This window comes from Tursiops truncatus, chromosome 13 (assembly GCF_011762595.2).
Source record: "Tursiops truncatus isolate mTurTru1 chromosome 13, mTurTru1.mat.Y, whole genome shotgun sequence".
Lineage (NCBI taxonomy): Eukaryota > Metazoa > Chordata > Mammalia > Artiodactyla > Delphinidae > Tursiops > Tursiops truncatus.
Genome location: NC_047046.1, coordinates 23,950,567 through 23,964,017, shown reverse-complemented (window position 1 = coordinate 23,964,017; position 13,451 = coordinate 23,950,567). Strand labels below are relative to the sequence as shown.

The 13,451-nt window shown below is 43.8% G+C and overlaps 1 protein-coding gene across 11 annotated transcripts in view; it reads left to right on the top strand.

Moving 5' to 3' along the window:
• PRR14L (proline rich 14 like) overlaps window positions 1-13,451 on the top strand; it is a 64,106-nt gene that overhangs the window by 9,971 nt on the left and 40,684 nt on the right. For 10 of the 11 annotated variants that reach the window (XR_002179373.3, XR_002179372.3, XR_012325263.1 and 7 more), the window contains one exon: window positions 9,697-9,769. The exons of the other annotated variant lie outside the window; for it this stretch is intronic. Coding sequence is in view for 6 of the 10 variants with exons in the window: in XM_019950073.3 (XP_019805632.1) it covers window positions 9,697-9,769 (73 nt within the window). In the remaining 4 variants the exon portion in view is untranslated. The remainder of the gene's footprint in view (window positions 1-9,696; window positions 9,770-13,451) is intronic. 11 annotated transcript variants of the gene reach the window in all.

Below are 13,451 nucleotides of genomic sequence, written 5' to 3'. Positions count from 1 at the left end.
ATCAGGAGGAATGAGAGAAGCCTTTGCAACTTTGGAGGGTTGAGCAGAGCAGTTCTGTTGGGCACAGTTAAGCTCAGGGGAAGACGGGTGGGACGGTGGCAGCTCCTGACATTCTTAGGTCACAGCACCATTGGAAATCTGGATGAATGCTGCAGGCCTCTCAGAAAAGCAGACATGCCATCCCGGCAGGTCTGCAGACTCCAGACATCTTTGGACCCCAGGTTAACTCTTGCTAGATGGCAAAAACACCACAAACATAGTCAAAAGACAACTGACACATTGGTAGGACATATTTGCAACGTATATCATGGATAATGGGCTTATATCTCTAATGTATAAAGACCTCTTAAATTGGGGAATGAAAAAACCCAATAGAAAAATGGAGGAGACACTTGAGTAGATAAGTCACTGCGTGCATGTGTGTTTGTGTGTGTGTATTGTGTTTAAACACATGAAGATGGCCAACCTCACTCATAATTAGAGATGCAAATTTAAACAACCCATGATACTACTTTTATGAAACCTATCAGATTGGTGAACATGAAGAATTAGGACAACACACCTGGTCGGCAAGGCTGTGAGGAAAAGGGCTGTTCTCACACATGGCTGGTGGGAACGCATACTGATACAACCTTGCAGAAGAGGAATTGGGCTACACTTAACAAAACTATGCCCTGACCTGTTGACCCAGAACTCTCATTTCTAGAGAGTATCTACCCTGAAGATACACCTCCCACAGCATAAAAATATGTATACACAAGGGTATTGTTTGAAGCGTAGTTTATTATTGCAAAATGTTGGAAGCAACCTAAATGCCCACATATAGGAGACAGGTTGAATAAACTATGGTATATAAACATCTTTCCCTGGAGCCCTGTGCAACTGTAATAAAGAATGAAGATCTCGGGCTTCCCTGGTGGTGCAGTGGTTGAGAGTCCGCCTGCCGATGCAGGGGACGCGGGTTCGTGCCCCGGTCCGGGAAGATCCCACGTGCCGCGGAGCGGCTGCGCCTGTGAGCCATGGCCGCTGAGCCTGCGCGTCCGGAGCCTGTGCTCCGCGACGGGAGAGGCCACAGCGGTGAGAGGCCCGCGTACCGCAAAAAAAAAAAAAAAAAAAAAAGAATGAAGATCTCCATGTACAGGTACAGGTGTCCCCTAGACCGCTTCTGTGTTTGGTGATTCTCTGGAATTCACAGGACACTGCACATGGTCATATTCACAGCTAAGATTAATTACAGTGTAAGGACATAAAACAATCAGCAAAGGGAAGAGGGGCATGGGGGCAATGTCTAGAGGAAATCACGCACAGGCTCCCAGGACTCCTCTCCGAGTGTAGTCACACACACTTCACTTCCTCTGGGAACAAATTCTGCTCATACACGTGAAATGTCTACCATGGAAGCTTGTTAGAGTTCAGGCTGGTCACATGGGCATCCTCTGGCTGGCACATACCAAAATCCCACACGTCACAGGAGGAAAGCATGGGTTCCCTATGAATCACATTGTTGTATAGGTGTCATGAGCCACTCTGATCATTTAGGAAATAGTGGAGACTCTCCTGCAATCTAAGTTCCCAGATGCTAGCCAAGGCTACCCTTGCAAGCATGCCTTTCGTAGAATAACAGTTAGGCCTGCTGCTGTTAACTCTTCTGCAAAGGAGGATATACTAAGTGAAAAGAGCAAACTGTGAAGGACTTTCTACAGTATCCTCCCTTTCATGCATGAAAGAAGGGGAAATAAGCAAGTGTACAAGTGTATGCTCATTTGTATAAAACACACACATGTGTACACACAGGAGGGATGAGCCAGAGAAGAACCATGTCACTTCTGTGGGGTTCCTGCCCCCCAGATGCACAACCAGGATCTAATCATGAAGAAACATCTGAGAAACCCAAACCAAGGGACTTTCTTTCCAAAAGTTATGAAAGATGAATACGTATGGAACCCTCTCAGTTGAAAGGAGACTGAGGAGGCATGATGACTAAATGCATTCTGGGAGCCTGGATTGGATCCTGGTCCCGAAAAAGGGTGTTATGGAGCCATTAACAAGATTTGAGTAAGGTCTTAAGACTAGTTAGTATTTTATTAGTGTTAATAACTATACTGTGGTTATTTAAGATGTTAACATTAGGGAAAGCTGGATGAAGACTATACAAGAAATTTTTTTGATCAATATTTGCAAGTTTTTGGTGTATGTAAAAGATATTTCTAAATCAAATGTTTAAAAACTTTAAAAATATTATAACAATTAAAAAACAAAACAAAAACCTCTTCTTGATAGAGGGAGACAGAATTTAACTCAGTATGAGAGGTGCTTTTTAACAGCTAGACCAGTCTAGACATGGCTTAGGTTACTCGGGGAAGTCCTATTTATGAAGAGGCTCAGTGTCTGTTTGTCAGGAATATAGCAAAGGGGATTCTAACTCAGACAAGCAACCTCAGAGGTGTTCTTTTCCATGCTGACATTCTGTGATTTTGTTCTAATAGTTGATTTGCCTTTAGCAGCATTCCACAAAGCTTTTTCCTTCAGCTGTTGTTCGTCTCAAACCAACAAAGAGACCCACAATCGTGCACTGGCTCCAGTTTGGGGAAAAGTACTCAGAGGTTATCACTTAACCCACTCTTCTCTGTTCCCTCTGAACCAAAATCAGTCAAGGCGGAAGGGTACTGACTTCAACAGAGCTCGGCTCCAGGAATAAGAACTTGCTGTGGTTGTGAAGGACGGCCACCTACACTTTCCGGCGTGGATTGCATGAATTAAATGAATTTAATGAAGTTAAGTCTGCTTGGTGAATTTCCCAGTTCATGGAGAAGAACAGCACCAATATTTAGAATTAGAAGTTTACGCTTTTTTGTACCTTGGGCCCTGATGAAGCCTAAACTGTTTTTGTTAAATATTCATTTCATTCACTCATTTAACCTCTCAAGGTCATTATTAGTTGTGTTTTTGTTTTTCTGTTTTTTTTTTGGTTGTTGTTGTAAAAGAAAAACAAAGTACATGTTATTTTATGAAGCAACTTATTTTTAAATGGTGGTCTCAACTTTTTTTTTTGGCTTTTTTAACTGTGGTAAAATACATATAACATTTACCATTTTTATTATTTGTAACGCTTCAGTGACATTAAGTACATTCACATTGTTGTGTAACCATCACCACCATCCATCTCCAGAACTCTTTTTATATTCCCAAATTGGAACTCTGTCCCCATTAAACAATAACTCCCCATATGCTCTCCCCCAGCCCCTGGTAACCCCCGTTCGCCACCTTTCTATGAATTTGTCTGCTCTAGGGACCTCATACAAGTGCAATCATACAGTCTTTGTCCTTTTGTGACTGTACTTGACATTTTCTTTAAAGATCCACGTGGGGCTTCCCTGATGATCCAGTGGTTAAGACTCTGCGCTTCCACTGCAGGGGGCAAGGGTTCAATCCCTGGTTGGGGAACTAAGATCCTGCATGCTGTGTGGTGCAGCCAAAATATTTTTTTAAAAATTTAATAAAAAATAAAAAAATAAAGATCCACTTAAACAGTTAAAATAAATATTCCAGCCATGAAATATTTCAATCATGAAAAGTTAAACCAGCAAAAAAATCATTCTTTCCTGCCTTATGATTGTGTCAAAAAGTTATAAGGACCTGTAACTGGTACTTTTGTCCTTTGATCTGGGATATTCTGTTATCGGGAGGGGAGAAGAAAGGCAAAAACAAGAAGGGGAAAGAGTCTGGGAACAGATGCGTGGAAGGGACAGCTGCAGGAGCCACGCTGAGTGGTGAAAGAACCGTTCAGCTGTGACCTCTGCACTCACAGGAGGAAGGTCAAGAACTACGGTGCACACAGAGGTTACGGACCAGGATACGGAAAAGACTGGTCTTATTTAAGAATAAAGTGGAAAGACGGGTATGCGACATCCCACACAGGTGATTTGACATTGAAAACTTTTTTTTTCCTGATTTGAACAACCAACTTTCTTTTTCTTTTTTTTAACTGAAGTATAGTTGGTTTACAACGTTATATTAGTTTCTGGTGTACAACGTAGTGATTTCATTTTTGTTTTCTTGGCTGCGCAGTTTGTGGAATCTCAGTTCCCTGACCAGGGATTGAACCCAGGCCATGGCAGCAAAAGCCTGGAATCTAACCACTAGGTCATCAGGGAATTGCCCAATGTAGTGATTTTTGACATTTTTATAGGTTATACTTCATTTAAGGTTATTACAAAATATTGGTTACATTCCCTGTGCTGAACGTTACATCCTTGTATCTGTGAAAACTCTTTATACCATGCTTTGTTTGTTTTTCTTGGTGCTTAGATGTAAGCTGTACACAGGGGTAGATCTGCCGGGGTGAACGTGTTGTAAAAGCTTTGGCTTCAAGATACATCATTCATGCTCAACACAGACACAGAAAAAGTTCTGAATTGTCTGTTAGCGGAAACATATGAAGACTCAGTATGCATCTTTTGACAGATATTTGAAAGCATATGGACAGGAGACATCAAGTCAAGAAGCACAATGGCTGTTGATCACCCGAGGCATGTTATGCTATTGGAGAAACTTCTTATTTAATGGCATGTTCAGAAAAGACCCAATCTTGTGCAATTTATGTGACTTTACTTAAGGGAAAGGCTGTTATGCTAAATGCCCATTAAGCTTCCTTCCTCATCACCCTAAGCGTCTCTGATCCTAAGGGAAATTTGCAATAGTGTGAAGCAGCTTGCTGTTTGCTTAAAAGGAAATCTTGTTGGAAATAACTCATTTTCAGTGATTTAAAGGTGAAAAAATCTGAACTTCACACTCTCAGTAGTACAGTTGGTGGCCATAAGGTGTTCTCCCGGTCTGCCAGGGTACCATGGTCCCCACAGTGATGGTTTGCCGTGGTTCTCAGCTCATATTGTTAAAAGTGTGTGACAAACAAGTGCCCAAAGCACCATTCACATACTGCTGGGACTTAAGGTGGAACTTTCTCCTCATTAGTTTAGCAGTTCTCTTAGATAAATCCTTGTGGCGGACTGTTACTAAATGCCTTACCCAGCTAACGTGATTGGTGCCTCATTTAAAGTTTCTCTGAATTGAGATACATGGAGGAAAATTCCTTTTTAGGCTCAGTAAAGATTTAAAGTTACTGTCCTACAGCTCTTCCTTCCTAGATGTGCAAGCGTAAGAAACTGAAAGGTCCATCTAGAGATCCAACATCTTGTTTATTTTCAGTGTTCTTCACTGTGAACATGATCACTGCTGTTCCCACAAGTGCCAGGAAATAGGAGGTATCTCATTTGCTCTGTGTTGGGGCCCTATTGTGTGTTCAGTGTGTCGGCAGTCCCACCTGAAGCTGGGACCACCACTGCTCCAGCTTAGGAAGCTCAGTCTTGGAGGCGGTCAGCGAGATCTGCTTACAACCAGGGCTCATGGCTCAGGTGTACCTCAGGCCCTGAGGAGCTTATAACTACCCTGCTTATAAAAGCTGAAGGACCTGGTGCATGTTCATTTCCCTCCTAAAGATATTTGTGGGTTTTTTTTTTCTGGCTCAATACTAGCCTCATAGGAATGAATCAGTATTGCGTCTTTTCCAGGATAAACAGCCAGCTTTTTTTAAATTATTATTATTTTATTTAATTTTATTTATTTATTTTTGGCTGTATTGGGTCTTCGTTTCTGTGCGAGGGCTTTCTCTAGTTGCGGCGAGCGGGGGCCACTCTTCATCGCGGTGTGCGGGCCTCTCACTGTCGCGGCCTCTCTTGTTGCGGAGCACAAGCTCCAGACGCACAAGCTCAGTAGTTGTGGCTCACGGGCCTAGTTGCTCCACAGCATGTGGGATCTTCCCAGACCAGGGCTCAAACCCGTGTCCCCTGCATTGGCAGGCAGATTCTCAACCACTGCGCCACCAGGGAAGCCCCACAGTCAGCTTTTAATGGGAAATAAGATTATAGACGAACAGTAAGAATGGTTTTCAAGACCCTCCTAAAATCTGCCTAAACTTTGGAGAAGTATTTTAAGTTGGTTTTGATTCCAAGCAGTGGGCAAGAGGATGACATGTTGGCTGTGCCAGGCTGAGGCAGAGAATTTGCTGTCAGTTTGACAAATTGCACTATTACGTGGCATTTCGTATTTTATATAGTTTATATAATGCTGCAAACTACTGCAGTTATCTCATTTGATTTTGCAAGAGGCATCCACATGAACTTTTATCTTGGAAACAGATTTTGCAAGGAATGTTAGGATAGTAACGATCAGATGTCAAGATTTAGTAAAATCTAGATGGTAGAGAGAAGTGTTTAGGACTTTACCTCTAGGAATCCTGAAACTTAGAACACTTAGCTGATAAAATATTGTAGGAAAAGGACATTGTGTCTGATAAATTTCTGCAAGTGTTTCTTACATGGTCGGTTGGCTCGAGGGGATGGAGGGAGTTAGTTGCACACAGGATGCTTACGCTACACGGCCATTGCTCGCAAGTGGTCTGTTCTGTTCCTTCATCTGCGTTTGGGACCCAAGGCTGGTTGAGCTCCCACCTGATCTGAAGATCACCCACTGCCGTGGTGCTGGTGGTTGGGGGTCCCTCACATCTGAACTCAGCCTCACACTGTTTTTCAACCCTGTCAATTCCTGATCATATCTAGACTTAAAACTTTGTAGGGTCCACAGCCCTCTGTGAGGGGAAACTTGTTTTTCATAACTCAGAACCTTTCAGGAGAAGTCAGCAAGGCAGGGGGAGAGAGGAGTCTGTCACTCCTGGTTTCTGCTGCTCCCTTTCACTGTTAGGAGTCGTGGCTAAGCAGGGAGACGGCGGCGGGGGGGGGGGGGGGGGGATGGCTTGAAGCAGTCAGGTAGGCACTCCACCAGGGTGTGTGCAGGCTCCAGCTAAGACACCTCCTTAGAGCAGCAGGTGGGGCCAGACTAAAATCCCAGCAGTCCCTCCAGGAGCCGGAGCCCCTAGGGTTCATCATATGAGCTCACCAGAGTCCATGGGAATCTGAGGGGACCTGTATGCTGCTGGCAGGTCAGCTCTCACTGCAGTCTCTTTTAGGCCCAGAAGAGCTTAGGGTGGTCACTCCAGATGACACTGGGCTCTGTTGGTGACAGTCCTATTGGCTTTTCTCACAGGAAAGTGAGATCTAAGGTCTAAGGTCTACTGGATGGTGAGAGCTTCTGCTCATGGAGCACCCGTCCTGACGGGGCATCTTGCGAGGTGTCTGTGGTCCCCATTTATAAAACCACGTGTAAGCATGCACTCTGTGCAGCAAAGCTAGCAGGTGGGAGTCCTGCGGCTGGAACGGAGCTGCATCTGACTCCTCACCCCTTGGCTTTTGCTCCAGCACCCGGCCTTTCCCATAAAGTATTAACCTGAAGAAATACTCTAAATAGCATCTAATCTAACACTTCAGACATTCAGTCTGAGAACTGGAAGTGTGGAGGGTAGTATCATTTTGGAGAAAGGATCAAAGGTAACTACAAATAATGATGTTTTCTTAACCTCTTATTTTGAAATAATTTGAGACTTACAGAAAAGTTGCAAAAGTAGTGTGAAGAATTCCCATTACCCTTCACGTGTATTCCTCACATGTTAACATTTTACCACATTTGCTTTTTTTCCCTTCTGAATAATTTGAGCGTATAGTTGCAGACGTGATGCCTAAATACTTGACTGTGTATTTCCTAGCAAACAACGGCATTCTGTCAGGTGACCACAGTACCCTAATCAAAATCAAGAAATTAACACTGATCAGAGTACATTTGGCCAATTGTCCCACTGAAGTCTTTTGTAGCAAAAGAAAAGAAAATGCTTTCTTGGTCTAGGAAAAGTCCAGGATCATTTGTGGCATTCAGTTGTCATGTTTGTTTAGTCTCATTTAATCTGTAACATTTTCTCAGCTCATGACCTTGGCACGTGAAAGAGTACAGGCCATTTATTTTGTAGAATTTTCCTCAGTTTGGGTTTGTCTGATGTTTCCTCATGATTAGATCCTGGTTGTGCATTTGGGGGGCAGGAACCCCACAGAAGTGATGTGGTTCTTCCTGTGCATCCTCTCAGCAAGCGCCTGGCATTGAGGTGCCTCATTCCTGGGCAGGGGAACTGCCATCACCTGGTTCAGGTGGGGTCTGCCAGGCTTCTCCACTGTGAAGGTACTATTTTCCCCTTCATAATTATTAAGTATCTCGTGGGGAGATATTTTGAAACTATGTAATATTTCTGTTTCTCATTCAAACTTTTAGCAACTAGTTTTAACATCCATTGATGATTCTTGAGATAATTATCACTGTGATGGTTGCCAAATGGTGATTTTCTAATTCCATCATTCCTTCTACAGTAAGTAAGAGCTTTTCTTCTCCCCATTTACAAATAAATTGGACCTGGCATCACGCTAGAATTTATACTCTTTTGGCCAAACGTGGTAACACGTAAGTTCTGTGGGAGATGGTTGTTTTAAGTTCGTGCTGTGCAAAAGCATTCCACGCTGAAGTTGCAATAGAAAGTGAAGGAACAGTCCAGCTTTGTACATGACACTCCACGCCAGGCCTCTTCTCTCACTTCCAGTGATGATGCTTTATTTCCTCCTGTGTCCTCCTGTATTTGCCATCACTTTGATCTTCTGTTTCCACCACAGAACTTTGCTTAGAAATGAAATGGTTTTGCTTGTTTGTTGTTGTTGTTGTTGTTGTTTTTTTGGTATGCGGGCCTCTCACTGCCGTGGCCTCTCCCGTTGCGGAGCACAGGCTCCGGACGCGCAGGCTCAGCAGCCATGGCTCACGGGCCCAGCCGCTCCGTGGCATGTGGGATCTTCCCGGACCGGGGCACGAACCCGTGTCCCCTGCATCGGCAGGCGGACTCTCAACCACTGTGCCACCAGGGAAGCCTTGCTGTTGTTTTTGTTTTGGGGTTTTTGGGGGGGGATTTTTTTTGGTGGAGAATGTGGGCAGTGATTTTTTTTTAAGTGCTGTAAAAGTTATCAAGCATTGTAGCAGTGATTTTACCATCTGTCAGTTTAAGTGAGTGCTGTGTCAGAATCTTTTACTTACCAGTTAAATCCATGTGAAAAAAAAAATCTTCGGACAGAGAAAAAGGTGACCCAGAAGGAAACTTTGATGTGAGCAGCCATCATTGGTCTGTCAGTGTCTCCAGCTGGTCAGCCTGGTCGGACCCTTTCCTCACGGGGCCCCATGCCACACATGCGCTGCTGCTGCTGCCCCTTCCCATTTTCCTGAAGTCCCTCTGTAGGTTGTCATTGATGGTGTTCCTCCTTATACCCTCCTCCAGTGAACAGGGATGAAAAGGAAAAATAGCCCTTCCAGGAAGTTTGAGAAAAAAATGAGTATGTGATGCTGAGAATGGTTAGGGACCGAGTTACATTCAACTTCCTGATAGTTTCCATTCAGATTTTCACTTAATTAAGATCACATTGCATCAGTGTGTTTCTTGATTCGGAGGATACTTACAGGGTTTTGTTTGGATCTGCAGCCCAGCATTCTCAACCTCTGTTATTGTCCAGACCTTGGGAGACTTGGCTTTTCAAGCTCAAATTCTAGAGAAGTGGAAGTTTTATTGATTATATTAATTTGAATTTGAGGTTTGCTTCAGTTCCCAGTCCTTGTGACTGCTAGCAAATTTCCAGGAGTTGGAAAGAAGACTCTCAGAGAATCATTGGCATTGGTGAGCTCGGGTGTCTCTGGATCCTCCCTGACGGCTGGATTTTCTTACCGCAGGAGGACCTCCTGATGCAGGCAAGCAAAGAACATCTATGCACGGACCTCCCTGAAGATGGTCTGAGGAACAAAGGTATTTATTTCTCTCACATCTTTTCCTTCTTCCATTATTAAACACACAATTTTAGTTCACACTGGGAACGTGAGGATTTTAGGTCCCTGCCTTGCCAGATGGACTTCACTGTAGCAGCTCTTGATATCATTGCCCACGGACGTACTCGGAGGCCCCTGGTATGATAGAGCGATGCCTCATTTGTGACAAAAGTTTGCTTCCCACTTTTTCTATAATGAGTCCCCATTGACTGTGAGTTGAACCTTAATGCTGGTGTGAAATCTTTCATTTGACTTTATAAAGCTGCACTGCTGTGTGGAAGGGTTCATGTGGACGGGGAGGAACCACCGCTGGCTGTGTAGGGCATCCTGCTCTGTTCTCGTGGACGGCGTGTCCACTCCCGGTCACCATGAGAGTTTGCAGAACAGTTTCTCACTTCCGTTACCTCGTTTACTCCTCAAAACCATTGTTGAATATGGGCATCTGAGATACTGCCTTTAATTTGATTGATTGATTGATTGATTGATTTGATTGAGGAAGAAGCCGAGGCCCAGAAGAGTGCTGAGCCAAGATTCTTCTCCCACTGCCCCAGGCTGAAAATAATCTTAGGCAACTTTAGCGAGGACTCTGTGTATCTATTTTATAATTAAGGTTAACAATGTAGAATAATCAAAACTGCAAAAAAAAAATTCAGCAAATATGTTTGTGTGAATATTTTGTTACTGTGATACAACGTCAGATTTGACTCTGCTTCTTGGCAGCCTGGACAGAAAAGGAAGCACAGACCATCCCTATGAGAAAGGACGCTTGTCCCAGTTTATCACCCTGCTTCCTGCTGCTGGAGATTCTCTCTGTGGCTCAAAGCCTTGGCTGTCCAGTAGAGAGTAAAGTTCTGAAGATGAGAAATGTCGCTTTGTGCATGTCTCACCCAGTCTCAGGGCTTTACTAGGGATGCAGTTTAGTGCCATCACCTGTACCCGCCTGGATCTTTTTTTTTCTTTTTTGGCGGTACGCGGGCCTCTCACTGTTGTGGCCTCTCCCGTTGCGGAGCACAGGCTCCGGACACCCAGGATCAGTGGCCATGGCTCACAGGCCCAGCCGCTCCGCGGCATGTGGGATCTTCCCGGACCGGGGCACGAACCCGTGTCCCCTGCATCGGCAGGCGGACTCTCAACCATTGCGCCACCAGGGAAGCCCCCACCTGGATCTTTTTAGTGGGGCTCCAGTACTGGTATACTGAGTCGTAGGTGTGTTGGTGTATTTTCACCCACATCTTATCACAAAATTCACTGTGTATGTTATGAACTACATTTAACTACTTTCATTTAACCACTGAATGGACCTTTTAAACAAGAGAACCAGAGTTATTTTCTATGACGAAATCTGCATTCTCAGACTTACCTGGGTACTCTCCACCTAAAAAGCTGGTCCCCACTGGACCTGGGTAAGTTGAGCTCTTCTGAAAAGTGTTCTTAGATAAACTGCTCTGTGGCACTTTTCTTCCTGTCCTAATGCCATTCTTCTTTAGTGACTTAAGTTGGTAAAATGAAATTGTTTTCCTCCCAAGCCATAGGGAAGGTTCTCAGGTTGATGTGGGGGAGCCTGGAAATGGCAGCTCTGCCTGACTTTTAGCAGCGATGGCCTAGTGCCCGACTGTGAGACGTTCTTCCATGCAGCCCCCGAGAACCTTGCAAGTTGGCCCTGTGTTACACTTGCGGGAACCAGCTCGGCTGTCCAGTGTCCCAGGCAGGCATGGCCAGGCAGAAAGGAGGGTTCTAAGCAGGCAGGTCTCCGCAGGAATTGAGCCCTGGGAGTGCGAGCAGGCCGTGCAGCTGCCACCACGGATTTGAGTTAAACAGATGCACATGCTCTACTGTCTTGTGACCAGCATTTCAGCTTGCTTTGCCAAGGTCAAGGTCAAACATTTACTAACTTACCATTTACTACAGAATTGAGAAGTAAATGATGTTTCTTGGAAATCTGGTTGTACTGTCTCTCCAGGGGCCCCAGTGGCCAAAATTTTCACTCTGCCGCGGATTGTAGCTCCTAGTTTTAGACATGTTAGATATTTTAAGTTTTCCTGATGGAAATCTAATGGATCCTTGCTACCTTTGTTGTGAGCGTTTGTACCGTTGAGCACTGTGCAAATTGCTATACATAGTTTTGTTTATACTAAGTTTTGCTTATTCTGAAATGGGGGCACCTCTGAGGTCAGTGTTCTGTAATAATTTATAAATTTGCTGAGGGGTGAATTTGGGTCCCCCGTAGTGAGCTATCTAGTAAGTGACCCTCTTACAGCTCCCTTCTCTGTGTTGTTTTTCCTTCTCTCTATAAATGTCCCGTTCACAGCACACTCCCAGGTTCACATGGGATTCCAGGCTTTTGAGGCTCTTTACAGTCGTTCTGTCTGCTGTGGTTCAGTGAAGTAAAATGAGAACACGATTGACTCTTTAATAAAAAGGACCTTTGTGTTAACCAAAAGGAGTCTTTAATTTGTAGAATGCTATTTTGCATATTATTCCCTATTTCTTGATTGCCGTAAGGCAGATCCGAGAGAAGCGGGCATGGGGACCAGTGCTGGGTGTTAGTCAAGAGGCCATTTCACAAGGGAAGAATGTCCCATCAGGCCCTCTGACTGTGCCTCTCCCTCCCTGCTGTTCTGAGTGTTAACCTGGCTGTTTCACCATAATTTTCTGTTCAATATTTTATAAAACTAATGTTATCAATTCTTTTTTCCTTGTAACTGGGCTTGATTGGGAAGGTTGCGTAAGAAAGATGGAATGGGCTCCAGGAAAAATACAAATATTAGTTCCCACTAATTACTGTGAGACTTAGTTCCCATAGTAACAGTCTCCGTTAAGGCTTATGTGGGAATCCTCTGAAATAGTAGGGTCACCAGAAATTGGAAGAGTGTTGAGGAAGTAAACTTCGATGCAGAGGTGAAAGCATCAAGGAGGGAAAAGCTACCTTATATAATTTTTGGAACTAGATAGTTTAAATTATTTAGAATAACTAAAGTTGAAACAATCTTTTCATAGCCTCTATTTCTATTATGTGAATAAATTAAGCATTTTAAGGAGATGGAATGAACCTATCAATAAAGCCCTTAGGTGGTATATGCATCCAGATTCTTGGAGTTTACTGATCTGTTTGTATAGTTTGGAATTACTATCTCATGTTTTGTATTCCCTGTTTATGTCATTATGCTCCTATAATTTACATTTTGGGGAGTGGAAAGTTGAAAAATCAGCCAGTACCACACCCATTTAATAGGCTACAACGAGGAGGTGTAGACATTTGGGGAACTAGTTTTTCATTTTAAAAAAAATTAAGGTATAACTTACATATACTGAAATTCACCCTTGTTTTGGGTGTGTATATGGTTCTGTGAGTTTTGAAAAATACATACAATTGTGTAATCACAACTGTACCAGCACAATCAAGAAATAGAACATTTCCATCATGCAGCAATCTCTTGCAGGCCCCTTTCATAGTCGGTCCTTGCCACCCCCAGCCCTTGGCAACCACTTATCCATGTTATTTCCCTATCGTTTTGACTTTTCTAGAATGCCCTATACACGTAATCATGCGGGGGAAGTCTGTGAGCCTGACTTTGTTCATTTAGTGTAGTGCATTTACAATTAATCCACAGTGCTGTGTGTATCGTAGCTCATTGCTTCTTACATCTGAAAGGTATCCTGTC